General features: G+C 40.6%; 1 protein-coding gene across 1 annotated transcript in view; it reads left to right on the top strand.

Moving 5' to 3' along the window:
• Positions 1-6: 6 nt before the first annotated feature.
• Positions 7-21629, top strand: part of WDHD1 (WD repeat and HMG-box DNA binding protein 1) — a 90865-nt gene continuing 69242 nt past the window's right edge. The window contains exons 1-7 of the mRNA XM_011961977.1: positions 7-80; positions 307-399; positions 15058-15169; positions 18408-18559; positions 20161-20272; positions 20511-20561; positions 21490-21585. Coding sequence (XP_011817367.1) covers positions 323-399; positions 15058-15169; positions 18408-18559; positions 20161-20272; positions 20511-20561; positions 21490-21585 — 600 coding nt within the window. The 5' untranslated portion in view covers positions 7-80; positions 307-322. The remainder of the gene's footprint in view (positions 81-306; positions 400-15057; positions 15170-18407; positions 18560-20160; positions 20273-20510; positions 20562-21489; positions 21586-21629) is intronic.

The raw sequence follows: 21629 nt of genomic DNA, 5'->3' as shown, positions 1-21629 counted from the left end.
GCAGGCGCAGTGTGGTGAGCGAGCCGAAGCGCGGGAAGCTGCTCTTACGGAGCCTCAGTCGCGGAGGCTCGGTCACCCGGGTGAGTCCCCACTCTGACTGCCTGCGCCCACCAAGGAGATGCGTGTTCCTTCTCCTGCTTATTGTCTGACAGACCCTGCGCCTTATCCTGCTGCTGTTACTCGGGTGGGGGAAACCGGGCTGCGGAGAACGTGCTCTGGAGGAGACTAACCTCTCTTCCTATCCCTAGCCTCGCTGCTTTTCTCTCATTTGTAATAATAAGACTGGCTTTTATAAAACATTTTCAGGTAGATAAAGGAAAAGATGCCGGCCACACGGAAGCCAATGAGATATGGACATACAGAGGGACACACGGAGGTCTGTTTTGATGATTCTGGGAGGTAAGGTTCTTTGAGAAACAACGTTTCAGGTGCAAATTTTTTTTTTTTTTTTTTTTTGAGACGGAGTCTCGCTCTGTTGCCCGGGCTAGAGTGCAGTGGCCGGATCTCAGCTCACTGCAAGTTCCGCCTCCCGGGTTTTTTACGCCATTCTCCTGTCTAAGCCTCCGGAGTAGCTGGGACTACAGGCGCCCGCCACATCGCCCGGCTAGTTTTTTGTATTTTTTTAGTAGAGACGGGGTTTCACCATGTTAGCTAGGATGGTCTCGATCTCCTGACCTCGTGATCCACCCGCCTCGGCCTCCCAAAGTGCTGGGATTACAGGCTTGAGCCACCGCGCCCGGCCTCAGGTGCAAATGTTAAAACATTTATCCTTAAACATTATATATGCCGTCAGCTGAAAATGACTCTTGCAGATAGGAATAATGTTGAAATCTAAAATGGCACACATATTTCTTTAGATTTATTGTTTGATTCGGGCCGTCATGGTAGTTTATCAACAAAGTTATAATCGTACTTACAGAGGAATTGGAAAGATGGAGCTTCCCCCCTATATTTTCCCCTTCTCTGCGTCTTACATTATTAATTTTGTCAGATCACTAGCTACTACCTACTTGTCAACTTCGGTGGCCTGTTCTGTTTGGAATGGTATCCTTCCATGGCTCTAGTGATGCTATTTCCTTTTTTGCTTTTTTTTTTTGTTTTTTAACTTTTTGACGGCTTAAAAAAATTTTCCTCTGTTTGATTCCTAAACGATAATATTTTCCTAGGTTTATTCTGGTCCCTTTTATCTTTCCAAGTCCCATTCTTACGCACTACTACTGCTCGATTGGACGGCTTCCAGTGTCGCTCCTATGTTGATTGATTAGTTGAAAAAATATTTGAGTGTCTCTTTTGCTGGGGACTAGCGATAGAATAGAGCGAACCAGACACAGTCTTTTCCTCCGTTGAGCTTAAGGTCTTTTTGGATTGACAGGCATTGAGCACAAATTAATCACAAAAATAAATGTGTATTTAGAAATAGTAAGTAATATGTGCAGTCACAAACATGTATGAGGAGAAGCTTATCTAGTTAAAGGAGTCAGGGAAGGCTTCTTTGAGGAGATGTTTCTTGAGACGCCATCTGAAGATGGAGCAGGCATTAAGCAGTATAAAGAGATGAGTGGTGGTGGTGGTGGGGTGGTGTTGTTGGCATAGTAAGTGGAGGCAATACTGTGTGTAAAGGCCCAATGGGGCCGGGGATCATGATATGCTCAAAGAACTAAAAGAAAACTAGCCTTGCTAAAATGTGGAGAGTGATGCAGTTTGACGAGAGATTAATCTGTGAAGTTAGGCAATGGATGTCCTATCCAAGACCTTCTGGACTTTATTAAGGAATCTTGTTTCATCCTAAAAGCACTGAGAAGGTATTAAAGGCTTGAAGCAGAGAGATGTGATCAGATTTGTTTTTGAGAAAATGCATGGAGGATGAATTGGAAAAGGAGCACTCATGGATGCAGAAAGACTGTTAGAAGATACCTGTATTAGTTTGGGTAAGTGTGGTAGAAGCTTGGATTAGAGTAAACATGGGTGTTAGAAAAGAGGATACATTCAGGAAATATTCAAAAAGATAAAGTCAACAGGATGGATCAGATACTAAGGATGGAGAAAGAGGCAACAGAGATAACGTCTACATTTCTGGATGTTACAGTTGAGAAAGTGATGCTTCCACTTGCAAATAACAGGAACACTTGAAGAAGGGCATATTTCACAGGTAGAGCTGTGGGTGGAGATTGAGTTTGCATTTGGATGTGATGATTGTAGGATTTCTTAGAGATACTCAACTAGAGGGATAAAGTAGACAGTTGGATAAATGGGTCTCAAGCTCAGAGAAAAATGTGAGCTAGAGATAGAAATATACAATTGACTCTTAATGTGAATTTGAACTGTGTATGTCTACTTATACATGGATTTTTTTCAATACACAAGTATGTCATGAGTGTATAAAATATATGTAGATACTAGTGTATTTTATCATTTACTACCATAAAATATACACAAATCTATTATAAAAAGTTAAAATGTACTAAAACTTACACAGACAAACATTTCCAGACCATCCACAGTCAAGAGAAATGTAAACAAACGTAAAGATGCAGTGTTAAATCATAACTACATAACTACATAAAATTAACGGTAGTATATACCATATTACTGTAATAATTTCATGGCCACCTCCTGTTGCTGTTTTGGTAAGCTCAAGTGTTGTATCTGCTTAAAACATTGTATGATGTTGTATCTGCTTAAAACACTGTATGATGCTCATGAGCAGTTTGTCTCTCCAGTAACTTGCCTATCCCAGTAAAAAGATATCTCTGGTGGTTCTCACATATTTTTCATCATGTTTAGTGCAACACCATAACCCTGAATAACACCATGGGAATCATATGAAGTGCTACTAGTGATGCTGGATCCTAAGAAGCAGACAAAAGTCATGACATTAAGAGAGAAAGTTGAATTGCCTGATATGTACTGTAGATTGAGGTCTGCAGCTGTGGTTGCTCACTGTTTCAAGATAAATGAATCCAGTGTAAGGACCACTGTGAAAAGGAAATTTGAGACACTGTTACTGCAACTATACCAGCAGGCTTGAAAATCTTGCACTTTTTGTGAAATAACTTCATCTTGTATTGAAAACGCAACTTTTATGTGGGTATGGGATTGCAATAGAAAGGCATAGCTATAGACTCTAATGTGGTTCCAGAAAAGGTGAAGTCATTATCTGACAACTCAAAGCAAAAGGAAGGTGGAGGATCTAAAGCTGGAAAGTTTAATACCAACAGAGGATAGTTTGATAATATCAGAAAGAGATTTGGCTTAGGAAATGTCAAGATGGCAGGGCGCAATGGCTCACACCTGTAATCCCAAGATTTTGGGAGGCGGAGGTGGGTGGATCACCTGAGGTCAGGAGTTTGAGATGAGCATGCCCAACATGGTGAAACCCTGTCTCTACTAAAAATGCAAAAAATTAGCCAGGCACAGTGGCGGGCACCTGTAATTCCAGCTACTCAGGAGGCTGAGGCAGGAGAATCACTTGAAACTGGGAGGTAGAGGTTTCAGTGAGCCAAGATTATGCCATTGCACTCCAGCCTGGGGAACAAGAGCGAAACTCCATCTCCAAAAAAAAAAAAAAGAAAAGGAAAAGGCAAGATGACAGTAGAGTCAGCTTCTGTTGACCAAGAGACAGCAGCAGATTCCCAGACACGATTAAGAAAATCATTGAGGAGAAAGGACATCTGCCTGAACAGGTTGTTTGTTTGTTTGTTTTGTTTTTTTGAGATGGAGTTGGGCTCTGTCTCCCTGGCTGGAGTGCAGTGGCGCAATCTTGGCTCACTGCAACCTCCGCCTCCTGGGTTCAAGTGATTCTCCTACCTCAGCCTCCCAAGTAGCTGTGATTACAGGCATGCGCCACCACACCCAGCTAATTTTTAGATTTTTAGTAGAGAGGGGGTTTTGTCATGTTGGCCAAGCTGTTGAACAGGTTTTTTTTTTTTTTTTTTTGAGAAGGAGTCTTGCTCTGTTGCCCAGGCTGGAGTGCAGTGGCGCGATCTCGGCTCACTGCAAGCTCTGCCTCCCGGGTTCACACCATTCTCCCGCCTCAGCCTCCCAAGTAGCTGGGACTACAGGTGCCCGCCACCACGCCTGGCTAATTATTTGTATTTTTAGCAGAGATGGGGTTTCGCCGTGTTAGCCAGGATGGTCTCGATCTCCTGACCTCGTGATCTGCCTGTCTTGGCCTCCCAAAGTGCTGGGATTACAGGCGTGAGCCACCGCGCCCGGCCTGAACAGGTTTTTAATGTAGATTAAAGTGCCCTATTCTGGGGGGGGGGCGGGGATGAAATGCCACAAAGGACATTTATTAGTAAGGAAGGGAAGTGAGCACCAAGATTTAAGGCAGGAAGGCTAACTCTAATGTTTGGTGCAAATACAGTCAGATTTATGATCAGAACTGCCATTATTTATAAAGCTACTAACCCCCAGGCCTTGAAGGGAAAAGATAAACACCAGCTACCAGTCTCTTAATTGTATAACAAGAAGACCTAGACAATGAGAACCTTTTTTTCTGGATTGGTTTCACTGATGCTTTGTGCCTGAAGTCAGAAAGTACCTTGCTAGTAAGGGACTGCCTTTAAAATTATTTTAATGTTGGGCAATACCCCTGGCCACCCAGAACCCCATAAGTTCAATACTAAAGGTGTCAAAGTGGTATACTTGCCCCCAAACACAATGCCTCGAATTCAGCCTCTAGATCAGGAGTTCATACAGACTTTTACAGGCTCATTACATAAGCTATTCTATGGAAAGGATTGTCATTGCTGTGGAAGAGAACCCCAGTAGAGAGAACATCATAAAAGTCTGGAAGGTTTACACCATTGAAGATGCCATCATTGTTATAGAAAAAGCTCTGAAGGCCATCAAGCCCAAAACAATAAATTCCTGCCAGAGGAAACTGTGTCCAGATGTTGTGCATGACTTAAGATTGACAGCAGAGCCAGTTAAGGAAATCATGAAGGAGATTGTGGGTATGGCAAAAAAGATAGGGAGCGAAGTAATTTCAAGATATGGTGCTTGGAGACATTCAAGAGCTAGCAGACACGACTGGGCGTGGTGGCTCACACTTGTAATCCCAACACTTTGGGAGGCCCAGGCAGATGGATCACTTGAGGTCAGGAGTTCGAGACCAACCTGGCCAACATGATGAGACCCCCATTTCTACCAAAAACATAAAAAAAGTGGCTGGGTGTGGTGGCACGCACCTATAATCCCACATGCCACCTTCTCTTGGGAGGTGGAGGTTGCAGTGAGCCGAGATTGTGCCACTGCACAATTCCAGGCTGGCCGACAGAGCAAAACTCTGTTTCCAAAAAAAAAAAAAAAAAAGCTAATAGACAGTAAACCCAAGAGTTAGCAGAAGACAATTGGATAGAACTGAGTGCTTTCAAACTAGTGCCATGTGATAGGGAAGAAGATGTAGAAGAAGCAGTGCCAGAAAACAAATTGACTTTAGGTAATCTGGCAGAAGAGTTCTGATTATTCAAGACTGCTTTTGACTTATTTTACAACATAGACCCTTCTATGATATGAGCACTGAAACTAAAGGAAATGGTGGAAGAAGGATTGGTACTGTATGGAAACATTTTTAGAGAAATTAAAAAGGAAAAGAGTCAGATGGAAATTATGATGTGTTTTTATAAAGTCACACCAAGTATGCCTGCCTCTCCTGCCTCCTCCTCTGCTTCCTCCCCGCTTCCACTTCTGAGACAGCAAGACCAACTCCTCTTCCTGTTCCCCATCGGCCTTCTCAATGTGAAGATGATAAGGATGAAGACCTTTATGATGATCTACTTCCGCTTAGTGAATAGTAAATATATGTTCTCTTTATGATTTTCCTGATATATTTTTTCTCTATATTACTATATTGTACAGATACAGTATATAATACATACACAAAATATGTGTTAATTGACTGTTTATGTTATCAGTAAGGCTTCTAATCAACAGTAGGCTATTAGTAACGTTTTGGGAGAATCAAAACTTATATGTGGATTTTTGACTGTTGCAGGGTCAGAACCCATAACGCCCATGTTGTTCAAGGGTCACCTTTACATCTTTAGCTGATAATTTCCAGAGTTCAAGATTGAGGTCCTGGCTAAGAATATAAATGTGGGAATTGTCCTTATATACATAGTATTTATTACTGTGAACTTGGATGAAATCACTTAGTGAAGGAGTAAATATAGGTAAGAAAAGACGTTCAAGGGTACTCCAAAATATTTAGAGATCAAGTTAAAGAGGATCCAGCTAAGGAGACTAAGAAAGAGTAGCTAGAAAAGTAGAGGACTGAAAGACAAGAAGGATGTTTAGAAGCCAAATGAAGTGTTTGAGGAACAGGAAATAATAAACTCTGTCAGATGCTCCTGGTGGGTCAGGTTGAAGACTGAGAATTCACCATTAGATTTAGCAATGTGGAGGCCATTGGCAAGTTTTATAAAGTGGTAAAAATGAAAACTTTGAAGTGGATTCAAGATAATAGAAGGGAAGGAATTTGAATTAGTGAGGTTGACACTACGTGGTTTTGATTTTGTCTCTAGTACCAGAAGAATGACCAGAAAGAAAGCTGAGTAGATAGAGATTTTGCTGGTGCCTTACCATGAACCTCATGAGACTCAATGAAGGAGTCAAGGAGAGGTGGTCAGATTAGGGAAGGAATGTTGCTCTCTGAGGATAGAGTCGAGGTAGTAAGAAATGCATCGGTAATCATTGACTCCTTGAGGTTATGTCATAAAGTGAATGAAGTCTTGATATAATTCATCTTCATGCCCAGACACTGATAGTGGATTTCTTTTTTTGAGATGGAGTCTAGCTCTGTCACCCAGGCTGGAGTGTCTGGCACTCCAGATCGTGCAATGGCACGACCTCTGCTCAGTGTAACCTACACCTCCTGGGTTCAAGCGATTCTCCTGGCTCAGCCTCCCAAGTAGCTGGGATCACAGATGCCCTCCAGAACAGCTGGCTAATTTCTGTATTTTTAGTAGAGACAAGGTTTCGCCATGTTGGCCAGGCTAGTCTTGAATTCCTGACCTCAATTCATCCGCCGGCCTTGGCCTCCCAAAGTGGTGGGGTTACAGGCATGAACCACCACACCCAGCCTTACTCTTTATTATTTTAAAGTAAATCCCATACATCTTATAACTAAAATCTGGTTTTTTGGGGGTAGAACCTGGTAGAACAAAGCTTTAGCAAGAGTCATGAATCAAAAAAGAGAAGGCACAAATAAAATAATATTAGAGATAAAAAAGGTACAGTAAAGGCTTCAAAATATGTGAATACATTGACACTCTTATGCTAATAGTTTTGAAAATTAGAAACAAAGGTACAATTTTCTAGGAATATGTAAATTAACAACTTACCCAGTTTACCCAAGAAAAATTAAAAATATTTATTTACATTGATTATCCAAACAATAAACATATGATTTCATTGTTAATATATGTAGGATAATCATTTCTGGTACACATTTATGTGCTTTAATCAGTTTTTAGCCTGTCCCATGGTATTACTGATATCTTTCTGAAAAAAATATTTTTAATACAGTGTTATTTTAATTTTTCTCATAAAATTAGCTCTAGCCTTGTTTAGAGTTGCATTTTATGCCTTATAAATTTGAAGTTAGATCTTCAATTCTTTTTTTTTTTTTTTTGAGTCAGAGTTTTACTGTTGTTGCCCAGGCTGCAGTACAGTGGCACCATCTTGGCCCACTGTAACTTCTGCCTCCGGGTTCAAGCAGTTCTCCTGCCTCAGCCTCCCAAGTAGCTCGGATTACAGGCATGCGCCACCATGCTCGGCTAATTTTGTATTTTTAGTAGAGATGGGGTTTCTCCATGTTGGTCAGGCTGGTCTCAAACTCCGACCTCAGGTGATCCGCCCACCTCAGCCTCCCAAAGTGCTGGGATTACAGGCATAAGCCACCATGCCTGGCCTAGACTATAACATTTTTTAAAGAGAAAAATGTTAGGTTCTAAGGTACTTGGCAGGCTCAGAGCAAATTCTACTAGCTGGGAGAGTCATAATTTTTAAGAATTTGTTTTAATTGAAATGAGTAAATACTTCAGCCTCAGTATTTTTATAGGTTCTGTCTTTTTATCTCCATTCAGGGTACCCTTCTTCAATAATAGGGTCTTCACTATTTTTAAGGACAAAATTTATCAAGTTGTCTATGATTCTTTTGGATATTTCACAGATTTTAAGCCTACTCTTTTATTTCATTCTGGCACAGAATGTAAATTTATACAATTAAAAATAGGAGTTCTATCAAAGGATTCTTCCCACAAGTCAAGATATTTCAAAGTACAGTTACAGAATTTTAAAATGAAATCATTCACCATTCCAGCTTTTCATGTGCTATTTGTTCAGTTCTTATTTGCTTTTGTAGGGATAAATTTCAGTGTCTTCCTGTGCATAAGTGTTGTTTTCATGAATTGCATTTCACTAAAAGCTTCAAAAGCTTAAGTTGAATGCTTTGATTAAAGATGTCTGTTTTCAACTAAATGCAACTAAGATTTAGAGGACTTGTTTCTAATAATAATAATACCATTATTACAGTAGGACCCTTAGGTTGTTTTACAGGGTCGCTCTTCAGAGGCTTACAGATTTTAAAACCTAATCATTCCAAGCAGAGGGAGAAAGTATGTCCTGCAATCCTAGTATTTTTAGTGTATTTAATTAACATTGGTTTGTGCGCTGCTGAGGTGGGAGGATTGCTTGAGGCCAGGAGGTCTAGTAGTTTTTGTGTATTTAACATTGATTTGTGTGCAGCTGAGGTGGGAGGATTGCTTGAGCCCAGGAGGTCAAGGCTGCAGTGAGCCATGGTAGGGCCACTGCACTCCAGCCTGAGCAACAAAATCAGAAACAAAACATGTTTTTTTCAAAAATTCTGTTGTTCTGCAATTCTAGATATAAATAAAATCTGAAAATTTGACAAGTATGGCTTCTTTTTTGTTGGTATGTTATCTTGCAGCTAATTTGGACAGAATCATGAATTGTAATTCCAAATTCGAGTACTTTTGTGTTTCACAGGTTTCCTAATATAGTAAGAACATTGATTTTTCTGGCTGGGTGCAGTGGCTTACGTCTGTAATTCCAGCACTTCAGAAGGCTGAGGTAGGCATATCACTTGAGGTCAGGAGTTCAAGACCAGCCTGGCCGGAGACCAGAGATGGTGAAACCACATCTCTAGTGAAAATACAAAAATTAGCTAGGTGTGGGTGGCACGTGCCTGTAATACCAGCTACTTGGGAGGCTGAGGCAGGAGAATCACTTGAACCTGGGAAGTGGAGGTTGCAGTGACCCAAGATGGTGCCACTGCACTCCAGCCTAGGCAACAGAGCAAGACCCTGTTTCAAAAAGGAAAAAAAAAGAATATTGATTTTTCCTACAGCATTGTAGAAAACAAAATTAGTATGTAGTTATTTGATACAATAAAGGATAAAACCATTTAGAAGAAAGTTTAGACTACTCTGAAAGCACTTCTTTCACAGGACTGCTTAACTCTATTTCCTGCCAAAGTTTGTATTTGTATTACTATAAAAATTAAGAATTTTATCACTAGTGTTAAACTTTTCAAATAAATTTAGATAGAATCCCCAATGATGTCAGATATTTCACTTTCAGCAGAATGAACTTCCAGAAGATTTACTTTGTTTCCATGAACTGAAGAGTAAACTAAACTATTACTGGAATTAATATGGGTGATTTTCTATTTAAAACTCCTGATGACATTGATATAATACTTTTATCATTTAACTGTTTGAAAGTTCTTTTGCTGTCCATGGCCATACCACCCTGAACGCACCTGATCTCATCCGAAAGTTCTTTTGATAATGGAGACAACCCATTAACAGTCACTTCACTTTTTTTTTTTTTCTTTTTTTTGAGATGGAGTCTCGCTCTGTTGCCCAGGCTGGAGTGCAATGGTGCGTTCTCGGCTCACTGCAAACTCTGCCTCCCGGGTTCACGCCATTCTCCTGCCTCAGCCTCCCCAGTAGCTGGGACTACAGGCGCTGCCACAACATCCGGCTAATTTTGTATTTTTAGTAGAGATGGGGTTTCACCGTGTTAGCCAGGATGGTCTCGATCTCCTGACCTTGTGATCCGCCCACCTCAGCCTCCCCTCTTCGCATTTTATGCTAGGACCAGAAAACTTGGAATGAAAAGTGAACAAAATTATTTTAGAACAGCTGACATTTCTTTTAATGCTGCACTGTCCAATACAGTAGCTACTAGACACATGCAGCTATATAGATTTAAATCAGTTAAGGTTAACTTCATTAAAAATTCATTTCCTCTGTCACAGTAGCCACAATTGCTCAGTAACCAGGTATAGACCATTTTCATCACCTCAGAAAGTTGTTTTGGAGAGCACTAAGTTCTTAGGAAGAATCATGCTTCACAAGATATAAACTCACCTTCCGCAGGAGTAGAATCACAGTTTTCAGGCAGCCTTCTTAAGATAACTACTAACTTGAATAGATACTGATTCTTCTTGGGGACTTTTTTCTCTTCTAATTTTCCTGTGGTTGGTGTTATCACTCTAATGTCACTATAGCCCCGTGGTAAATGTCAACTAACATTTTATTCAAGTTATATTTTCATTGTCAACTTTCCTGAGCAGAAATTTAGTATTTAATCTTTTATTAAATATGTACTTGATATACTTTTTTAGCTCATTGCCACTGAAAGGATTGTGTTGGTTTTTATTTTTTTCCCAAAATTTAAAAAGCATAGCAATCAATAAAATTAATATGTAGTTATTTGATACAATAAAGGACAAAACCATTTAGAAAAACATTCAAACTACTCTAAAAGCTCTTTAGAAGACTGCTTAACTCTATTTTCTGCCTTTATTTCTTATTAATTTCACTGTATTTCACTATAATTTTCCATTGGTCCCACCAACTGGCACCTGTAACTTTGTACATCTCCTCCAGTGCACCTGTTGATATACCAAGAAGCCCATCGGGGCTGGGTGTGGTGGCTCATGCCTACAATCCCAGCACTTTGAGAAGCTGAGGTGGGTGGATCACCTGAGGTCAGGAGTTTGAGACCAGCCTGGCCAACATGGTGAAACCCCGTCTCTACTAAAAACACAAAGATTAGCTGGGTGTGGTCGTGCACGCCTGCAGTCCCAGCTACTTGGGAGGCTGAGGCAGGAGAATCACTTGAACCTGAGCTTTGATAGCAGCACTGCACTTTAGCCTGGGAGACAGAGTGAGACTCTGTCTCAAAAAAAAAAAAAAAAAAAGGTCCATCGTAACAGAAACGTGAAATACTTCTCTCATCACCATTGGGACTGAAAGAAGTAGCTATCCCTAGGGTCTCATGTCTGAATTCATTCCGTTTTTTTTTTTTTTTTTTTTTGAGACGGAGTCTCGCTCTATCGCCGGGGCTGAAGTGCAGTGGCCGGATCTCAGCTCACTGCAAGCTCCGCCTCCCGGGTTCCTGCCATTCTCCTGCCTCAGCCTCCTGAGTAGCTGGGACTACAGGCGCCCGTCATCTCGCCCGGCTAGATTTTTGTATTTTTTTTAGTAGAGATGGGGTTTCACCATGTTAGCCAGGATGGTTTCGATCTCCTGACCTCGTGATCCGCCCATCTCGGCCTCCCAAAGTGCTGGGATTACAGGCTTGAGCCACCGCGCCCGGCTCATTCCGTTTTTTACTGACATATTGTCCCTGAAAGGATTTGTTAGTTACATTGCATCAGGAAAGTGTAGGGAAAGGGAAGATAGTTTATCACCAGTCATTTTACGGATTTAACCATGTGTTATGTGTGTTATATTACTAAATGAGATCATGGCAGAAGCTGGAAATACAAAGAAAAGGTCTGCCAAACCCACCCTAGCCCTTTTTTTTTTTCTTTTTGTCTGAGACAGTGTTGCGCTCTGTTTCCCAGGCTACAGCAGTGCGATCTCGGCTCACTGCATCCTGTGCCTCCTGGGTTCGAACAATTCTCATACCGCAGCCTCTGGAGTAGCTGGCATTACAGGTGTGCACACCACCATGACTGACTGATGTTTGTATTTTTAGTAGAGTTGGGGTTTTGCCATGTTGGTCAGGCTCCACTCTAGCCAATTTTGATGCAACTAATACTAATATTGAGAGGTGACTGTGCTAGTAGCCCTCACTCTCCGTGCCTCCTCGGCCTCAGTGTCCACTCTGGTGGCGCTTGAGGACCCCTTCAGCCTGCCACGGCACTGTGGGAGCCCCTCTCTGGGCTGGCCGAGGCTGGAGCTGCCTCCTTCTGCTTGCTTGTGGGGAGGTGTGGAGGGAGAGGCATGGGCGGGAACCAGGGCTGTGCACTGCCCTCAGGGGCCAGCGCGAGTTCTGGCGGGCACGGCCCCGGCCTGGGTCTCACACACGGCGTGGCCAGCCGGAGCCGCCGGCCCAGGGCAGTGAGGGGCTTAGCACCCGGGCCAGCAGTTGGGGAGGTTGCGCCGGGGTCCCCCAGCACTGCCGGCCTGCATGCAGCATGCTAGAATTGTCTCCCGGCCTCAGCCGCCTTCCCGTGGGACAGGGCTCGGGACCTGCAGCCTGCCATGTCCGAGCCCCCCATCCATGGAGGGCTCCAGCTCCGCCCGACTCTCCCCGACGGGTGCCGCCCCCTGCTGCTTGGTGCCCGGTCCCATTGACCGCCCAAGGGCTGAGGATTGCAGGCGCGGCTTGGGTCTGGTGGGCAAGCTCCGCCTGCAGCCCCAGTGCAGGATCCACTAGGAGAAGCCAGCTGGGCTCCTCAGTCTAGTGGGGACTTGGAGAACTCTTATGTCTAGCTAAGGAATTGTAAATACACCCATCAGCACTCTGTGTCTAGCTCAGGGTTTGTAAATACACCAATCAGCACTCTGTCTAGCTCAAGGTTTGTAAATACACCAGTTGGTACACTGTATCTAGCTAACCTAGTGGCGACTTGGAGAACTTTTCCATCTAGCACTCTGTGTCTAGCTCAAGGATTGTAAATGCACCAGTCAGCACTCTGTGTCTAGCTCAGGGTTTGTAAATACACCTATCAGTACTCTGCGTCTGGCTGGAGGTTTGTAAATACACCAATTGGTACTCTGTATATAGCTAACCTAGTGGGGACTTGGAGAACTTTTCCTTTTAGCACTCTGTCTAGCTCAAGGATTGTAAATGCACCAATCAGCACTCTGTCAAAACAGACCAATCAGCTCTCTGTAAAATAGACCAATCAGCTCTCTGTAAAATGGACCAATCAGCAGGTGGGGGTGGGGTCAGATAAGGGAATAAAAGCAGGTTGCCGGCGCCAACAGTGGCAACCAGCTCGGATTGCCTTCCACGTTTTGCAAGTTCTGTTGTTGTGCTCTTTGCAATAGCTGTGGCTGGTGCTCAGTGTTTCGATCCATGCCGCTTTTAAGAGCTGTAACACTCACCGTGAAGGTCTGCAGTTTCACTCCTGACAGCGAGACCAGGAACCCACCAGACGGAAGAAGCTCCAGACTCCGGACACACTATCTTTAAAAACTAACACCATGAGGGTCTGCGGTTTCATTCTTGAAGTCAGCGAGACCAAGAACCAACTAATTCCTGGACGCAATATGTTTTAAAGTAAAAATTTCTGAACAAATGCCAGGCCGATTGGACAGATAAACCGTGAGCATCCCAGGCAAAATGAGACTTGTCCTCCTATCTACTCCCTATAGAAGGGAGCCTAACCACCTTATTCTGGCATTAAGGTTATTCTAAATAGGTGACCTAGACTTCATTTTCCTTTTCCTTTCCTGGCTTGTGTGCTCCAGGTAAACTCCCCCGTGCTGTATTAACTATATTTTGGTTCATGTGATTTTCTCTGGAACTGCCCTTGTCACCAGTCTTGGCATATCTAGTCCTACTTGTTCTTTGACTTCCCAGTGTAAATACCATCTTTCTTATGAACCTTTTTGATTTTCCCAGGTGATAATTAATCTTTTCCTTTGGAACATCCACAACTCTTTATATAGTTTTTTTTTGCTATATGTTATTTTTCTATTTTATTACATAAGTTATATTTTGTTTTTATTTGCTTTTTTGTATATATATAGATAGGGCACATACTAAATGAGTAAAAGCATTTGAAAGATGAGAAGTTTAAAATAAGATAGATACAGATGGCTATTTGGATAGTTGAGCTCACACATCTATTCATTTACTAATTCAACAAACATTTATTAAGGTTCCTGTTAGAGACTGTTTCGTGCTAGGGATACAATGGTGGGCAAGGAAGATACGGTCACTATTGTTGCAGAGGTTATATACCCATTTTTCTTACATTCTTACAAATAAATGATTTTAAGCTGGCCAAGCATGGTGACTCATGTCGGTAATCCCTTGACTTCGAGAGGTCAAGGCAGGCATATCCCTTGAGCCCGGGAGCTCGAGACCAGCCTGGGCAATGTAGGGAGACCCTGTCTCTACAAAAAATAAACAAATTAACCAGGCATGATGGCATGCGCCTGTAGTCTCAGCTACTTGGGGAGCTGAGGTGGGTTGATCACTTGAGCCCGGGAGGCGGAGGGTGTAGAGAGCTGTAATCGTGCTGCTGCCTAGGCAACAGAATGAGACTGTGCCTCAAAATTTTATAATTTTATGCCAAAGAAGAACTAGAGTATTAAACTCATTTTATTTTATAGAAGAAAATTAGCACTTTATTTTTAAGGTTATGTGTATGAGAAAAAATACTGGCTAATGTCTTCATTTTATGAAAAAGTGGTAAATACAGAGGTAGCATTCCAAAAAACTAATATGTATGAAACTAGGTGACTTTTTTTTTTCCTTTGAGAGTCTTGCTCTGTTGCCCAGGCTGGAGTGCAGTGGTGCCATCATGGTTCACTGCAGCCTTGACCTCCCAGGCTCAAGTGATCTTCCCACTGCAGCCTCCCAAGTAGCTGGTACTACAGGTACACGTAACCATGCCTAGCTAATTTTTAAATTTATTATAGAGACTCTCTGTATTTTTGAGGCTAGTCACAAACTCCTGGCCTCAAGCAATCCTCCCACCTTGTATTCCCAAAGTGCTAGCGTTATAGGCATGAGACACCATGCCTGATGACTTTAATTTGTGTCTTTTCTTCACAGTTTTATTGTGACTTGTGGAAGTGATGGTGATGTGAGGATTTGGGAAGACTTGGATGATGATGATCCTAAGTTCATTAATGTTGGAGAAAAGGCATATTCATGTGCTTTGAAGGTAGTAAAAACAGTTATATCGATTGATATGAAATGATACTGGCATGTAATTTTTATGCTTGAGTGAAAAAATATTTTTGAATATAGATATACCTTGTTTATCTCATGAAATAATATTTTTAAATGCATGATAATGCCACAACTTGCCCTACCAATTTTTTTTTTTTTGAGGGATGTGAAAAAATATTTTTGAATATAGATATACCTTTGCTTTTTTTATCTCATGAAATAATATTTTTAAATGCATGATAATGCCATAACTTGCCCCACCAATTTTTTTTTTGAAATGGGATCTTGCCATGTTGCTCAGACTGGTCTCAAACTCCTGGGCTCAAGCAGTCCTCCCAGTTGAGCCTCCCAGGTAGCTAGGACTGTAGGTGCATGCCACCATACCTAACCACCCCAAAATTTTAAAGGTAAACTCTGAGTGGTTTATTAAAAGAGATTAATGGACATGAATGGTGAACCAATTAAAATAAGTGCAGGAAAATACTACTTTCAGGAACGGTTTAAATGTTCCCTTTTTTCCTTTAAGGGAAAACTCAGTGGTGTTTTTAGCTCACTGCTGTGGTTTGAATGTGTTCCCCCAAAAGCATGTGTTGGAAACTTAATCCCCAACGTAACAGTGGTGGGAGGTGGGGTTTACTGAGAAGTATTGAGACCATGAGGGCTCTGGCCTCATGATTGGATTGATGCCACTATCTCAGGAGTGGGTTCATCATAAAAGGGTGAGTTTGATCCTCTTGCTCTCCCTCTTGCCCTCTTTTTACTCTTCCAAGATGGAATGATGCAATAAGAAGACCCTTGCCAGATGCCAACCCCTCAATCTTGTAGTGTCCAGCCTTCAGAATCAAGAGACAATAAATTTCTGTTCATTATAAATTACCCAGTCCGTGGTATTCTTATAGCAGTACAGAACAGACTAAAACACTTACTGATTCAGATAATTTAAGGAATTATTCTAGAAAAGGGAATGTTTCATTAACTTTCCCAATATATATTCATATATGTTTCTGATGTTTTGTGTAAGGCAAATATAGGAATGAGATGTAGGTTAGAAGACTTATTCAGAAGGACTTTGGCAATTAAGTATCTATAAACCCCTAAGCTTTTTATTCATGATGACTTTTAATTTGAGTGTATTGTGTTTAGGTAGAAAAATCTTTCCACAGAATTCATATTTTTTGCAAACCCAGGCGCATTTAAGGTAGATAAGATGGTGTTTATTCTTTTTAAAATGATCATATATAATTGGAAAATACATTTCCAGAAGAAAAAACATAAATGACCAACATACATTAAATATAAGCTAAATCTTACTAGTAAGCAAAGAAGTGCAAATTTTAAAATTAGATTTTTTTCCCCCATAAAATTGGCAAGGACGAAAAATATTGCTAATCCCAGTAATAGTGAGGGCTTTGAGAAGTAAATATTATCACACACACTGGCTGGATATATAAGTGAGAAACTTTTTTTTTTAGAGCAAATTGATACCATATATTAAAATTAGAATGCACACAGTCATTTTTGGCTATTTTCAAGTTTATGTGGAAAAGGATATTAGTAAAAGCACAATTCATAATAATAGCAAACGTTACAAACAATTGAAGGGTCTTTCAAGTGAGAAGTTATTTTATAAACTTTGGTAGAGCCATATAATGGAATACTATGCAGCCACTATAAAAATAGGGTATCTCTATTTATTTTCATCTGAAAAGATATTTATAATAAGTTGAAAATAAGTTTACAATAAGTCAAAAAAGAATGAGATTCAGAACAGTTAATATAGTGTAATCTTACGTTTGTTAAAATAAATAAATACATATATGTATACACACATACACAAACACACACACGAATATAACAAAATTAAGAAGACTTAACCCCAAAATGTTAATGGAGATTACTTCATAAAATAAGAAACTCACCCTCTGCTCAGGATACTTTTTTTTTTTTTGAGATGAGTCTCCGCTCTGTCGCCCAGGCTGAAGTGCAGTGGCAGATCTCGGTTCACTGCAAGCTCCACCTCCCAGGTTCACGTCATTCTCCTGCCTCAGTCTCCCAAGTAGCTGGGACTACAGGTGCCAGCCACCACATCCCGCTAATTTTTTGTATTTTTAGTAGAGATGGGGTTTCACTGTGTTACCCAGGATGGTCTTAATCCCCTGACCTCGTGATCCACCTGCCTCGGCCTCAGGATTACAGGCATGAGCCACCATGCCCGACCCTTTTTTTTTTTTTGAGACGGAGTTTCACGCTTGTTGCCTAGGCTGGAATACAATGGTGTGGTATCAGCTTACTGCAACTGCCACCTCCCGGGTTTGCAGCCTCCCAAACAGCTGGGTGCCCACCACCATGCCTGGCTAATTTTTTTGTAATTTTAGTAGAGACGGGGTTTCACCATGTTGGCTAGACTGGTCTCAAACTCCTGACGTCACGTGATCCACCCGCCTCAGCCTCCCAAAGTGCTGGGATTACAGGTGTAAACCACCACACCCAGCTCCGATACTTTCATATTGTCATTTTTTTTCTGATCAGTGAATATATATTAGTTTACTAAGGCTGCTGTAACAAATTGCCACAAATTTGGTGGCTTAAAACAACAGAAAATTATCTCACAGTTCAGAAGGCAGGAAGTCTGAAATTAAGGTGTCGTCATGATTGGCTCTTCCCAAGGCTCTGAGGGAGAATATGTTCCATTCCTGTCTTCTGGGTTCTGGTGGTCTGGCAATTCTTAACATTCCTTGCCTTGTAGGTATATCACTCCAGTCTCTGGCATGGATTCTGCATTTAGGCTTTACTCTAAAAAGACATGTAATGATTTTGTTGTGGAAACATAGGGCAGTGACTATTGTGGCCATGCATTCTGATGCCTTCTCACTTTGAGACTAGCTCTGTTTTCTCTGAAAAGCTCTCTCGAGTCTCCTTCATTTTTTTAACACTTAGGATCCATAGAAGTACTATTTAAATATTTTTCTTACCAGAATAAAAGAAAAATTAGAGGCTAAAAGATTGGTTGCTGAAGGTAGAATTAATTTTTCTAAAGCTAGCAAATTTTTCTTGCTAATGCACATTCCAGCAAAGTTGTATATTTAGTGATAATTTTTCTCTTGATATGAACTACATTTTTAAGGTTTTTTGTTGTTGTTTTTTTTTTTTGCCGGATTTTTATCTATGGAGAGACTCCCGGTCATTTGGATTTGTTTTGCTAATGTTTCTTACCTTAATTTTTCTTTTAGAATGGAAAATTGGTCACTGCAGTTTCTAATAATACTATTCAAGTCCACACATTTCCTGAAGGCGTTCCAGATGGTATATTGACTCGCTTCACTACAAATGCAAACCATGTGGTCTTTAATGGGGATGGTGCTAAAATTGCTGCTGGATCTAGGTAAGGCTCTTTGACATCAGAAAAAGAAATAATGTTAGAACAAAAGGCCTTGTTTATTTGTTTCGGGGTAATGTTTTCAGGACTGTGACTTAATTTTTTGTTGTTTGTTGTTTCCTCATATATTCTTTTATCTAGTAAAGGTTTTTGAGGACAAACTTGGGCTTCTTTTTGAATTGAAACATGTTGCTTTGGCCAGGTGTGGTGACTCACGCCTGTAATCCCAGCACTTTGGGAGGCCAAGGTGGGCAGATCACCTGAGCTCAGGAGTTCAAGACCAGCCTGACCAACATGGCAAAACCCTGTCTCTACTAATACAAAAAATTAGCTGGGTGTGGTGACGGGTGCCTGTAATCTCAGCCACTCAGGAAGCTGAGACAGGAGAATCACTTGAACCCAGGAGGCAGAGGTTGCAGTGGGCCACGATGGTGCCACTGCACTCCAGCTTAGGCGACAGAATAAGACACTGTTTCCACCCTAAAAAAAAAGAAAGAAAAGAAATGTACTGCTCTGCAGATGGCCTATTTGATAATACTGAAAGCATAGCTCGATTCAAAATTTAAAAAAATTATTGTAGGGCTTGCGTGGCGACTCATGCCTGTAATGCCAGCCCTTCGGGAGGCCAAGGCAGGCAGATCACCTGAGGTCAGGAGTTCAAGACCAGCCTGGCCAACACAGTGAAACCTCTTCTCTATTAAAAATACAAAAATGAGCTGGGGGTGGTAGTGGGCACCTGTAATCCTAGCTACTTGGGAGACTGAGGCAGGAGCATTGCTTGAACCTGGGAGACAGAGGTTGCAGTGAGTTGAGATCACACCATTGCACTCCAGCCTGGGTGACAAGAGTGAAACTCCATCTCAAAAAAAAAAAAATTATTTTAATTAGAACTTGGACTGTATAGTCAGAATATTTTGGAGTTTCTCTTGATGCTTCTTTGTCATAGGAAAACAATATAATTGGTTGAATTGCTGAGGTGAAGTGAAAGGTATAGTACTTTTAAAAATGGTTGTAGCTATAATTAGATTAGCAAATAATAGAAGTTTAAGATGTAACTAAAGAAGCCATTTAGGAAGTGTTTGTATTTTAGCATAATGGGAAATCTTGACTTGTGTTTTCAGCATATTTATAGAGCAAAACTAAAAGGTAAGTCATTAAATTTGGGTACCAAATTTTATAAGCTGCTATAAAGAAATTACAGCATTTACTCTTGTGATTTTGAAATACTTGGACAGGCGTGGTGGCTCATGCCTGTAATCCTAGCACTTTGGGAGGCTGAGGTGGGCAGATCACGAGGTAGGGAGTTCAAGACCAGCCTGACCAACATGGTGGAACCCTGTCTCTATTTAAAATACAAAAATTAGCTGGGCGTGGTAATGTGCACCTGTAATCCCAGCTACTTGGAAGGCTGAGGCAGGAGAATCGCTTGAACCGGGAGGTAGAGATTGTAATTGAGATCGCACCACTGCACTCCAGCCTGGGTGACAGAGCAGAGCAAGACTCCATCTCAAAAAAAAAAAGAAGAAGAAGAAATATTTGGATCATAGCTTTTAGGAGAGGCCTTTGTATTAGCATTTATTCATTTGTGTTACTCTTTTTGTTCTTAGTGATTTTCTGGTCAAAATTGTGGATGTGATGGATAGCAGCCAACAGAAAACATTTCGAGGACATGATGCCCCTGTTTTAAGTCTTTCGTTTGATCCTAAGGACATCTTTCTGGTAATTCTTTTTTCCTTCTCTTTTTGTGTTTTTCCTGAATATGTTTAAAAATATATTTCCTACTATCTAAACAATTTTCTGCTAACTCTAACTTTTCAACCTTTGTTTTATTCAGGAAGAGAGTTAGCAGGAAATTTCACCCAGTTGATAAAAGGGCTTTTTGATTTAATTAATTGAACCACTTTCCGTGTGGTATTATGGCTATGACTATAGAGAAATGTGTTGTTTATTCCTGCAGGCATCAGCTAGTTGTGATGGATCTGTCAGAGTGTGGCAAATTTCAGATCAGGTAAACTCAGCAATTTAAATTTAAAGTTTTTTGCCCATTTCTGTAATAAATTGTTATATGTCATATTACTGGGCCAAATTAATAATTGCTTTTCTTTAGAGTTTTCTTTGGTACCATTAAATACTTTTTGTGATCGAAGTCCACAGTAATCTAGTGCCAAAGTAAATTGCATTTGTACCTAATCACAAGGGGAATGATAATCTTATATTTAACTTTCTAAGTTTTGTAAATGAAGGGAATAAATTCAGTTATTTTATATTTGTAACGTAATGACCATGCGTTGGGCCTTGGGTTAGACAGCTGGGGACAAAAAATTATGGGTCACACTTGATTGGAGAGTCATATGTACAATTTGTTCAAATGCAGCCTAATAAAGGTTTTAAAGGAGGTACGAAATGAGGTGTTCTCCAGATTGACAGAGGGAACAGTTAAGTCTTCCCAAGACAATCAGAGATGGCTTGGCATTTCTAGGTAGAATATGAATGTAATTGACTAGAGAAATATCCTCCACAAATATGCCTTAATATCCACCGTTCCTTCCCTTCATTCTTGAGCTATTTAAAAGAAACGACTTTGACACTTTAACATTTTATAGTAGACCTTTGAATTTTTTTTTTTTTGTAGTCATTCTAAGAATTTCACATATTGGGGTTTTGTGTATGTGTGTATGATTATTCAATAAGTGTATCATTTGTTTATTCTGCACAGAAAGTACTCTAGTTATTTAAGATTTGTACTTTTCATATCTTTGAAGGACTTAAAGCAGTTTAGGTATATCAGGTATTATTATAATTAATATTTTATATTAAGTTGCATTTTTTTGAGATACATATTGATTTGAAGAAACGTTTAAATATATTCAGTTCTGCATATATTTTGGGGGGGAATTTTCATAAAGGGAAAGACATTTTCTTTTTTTACCAATTAGACATGTGCTATTAGTTGGCCACTGCTACAAAAATGCAACGATGTGATAAATGCAAAATCAATCTGCAGACTTGCTTGGCAGCCAAAAAGTGGGAAGGTAAGAGATTCTTATTTTTATTTTTATTTTTATTTTTATTTTTT

Source organism: Colobus angolensis, unplaced genomic scaffold (genome assembly GCF_000951035.1).
Source record: "Colobus angolensis palliatus isolate OR3802 unplaced genomic scaffold, Cang.pa_1.0 Scaffold57, whole genome shotgun sequence".
Classification (NCBI taxonomy): domain Eukaryota; kingdom Metazoa; phylum Chordata; class Mammalia; order Primates; family Cercopithecidae; genus Colobus; species Colobus angolensis.
This window is presented reverse-complemented; position numbering and strand designations above follow the sequence as displayed.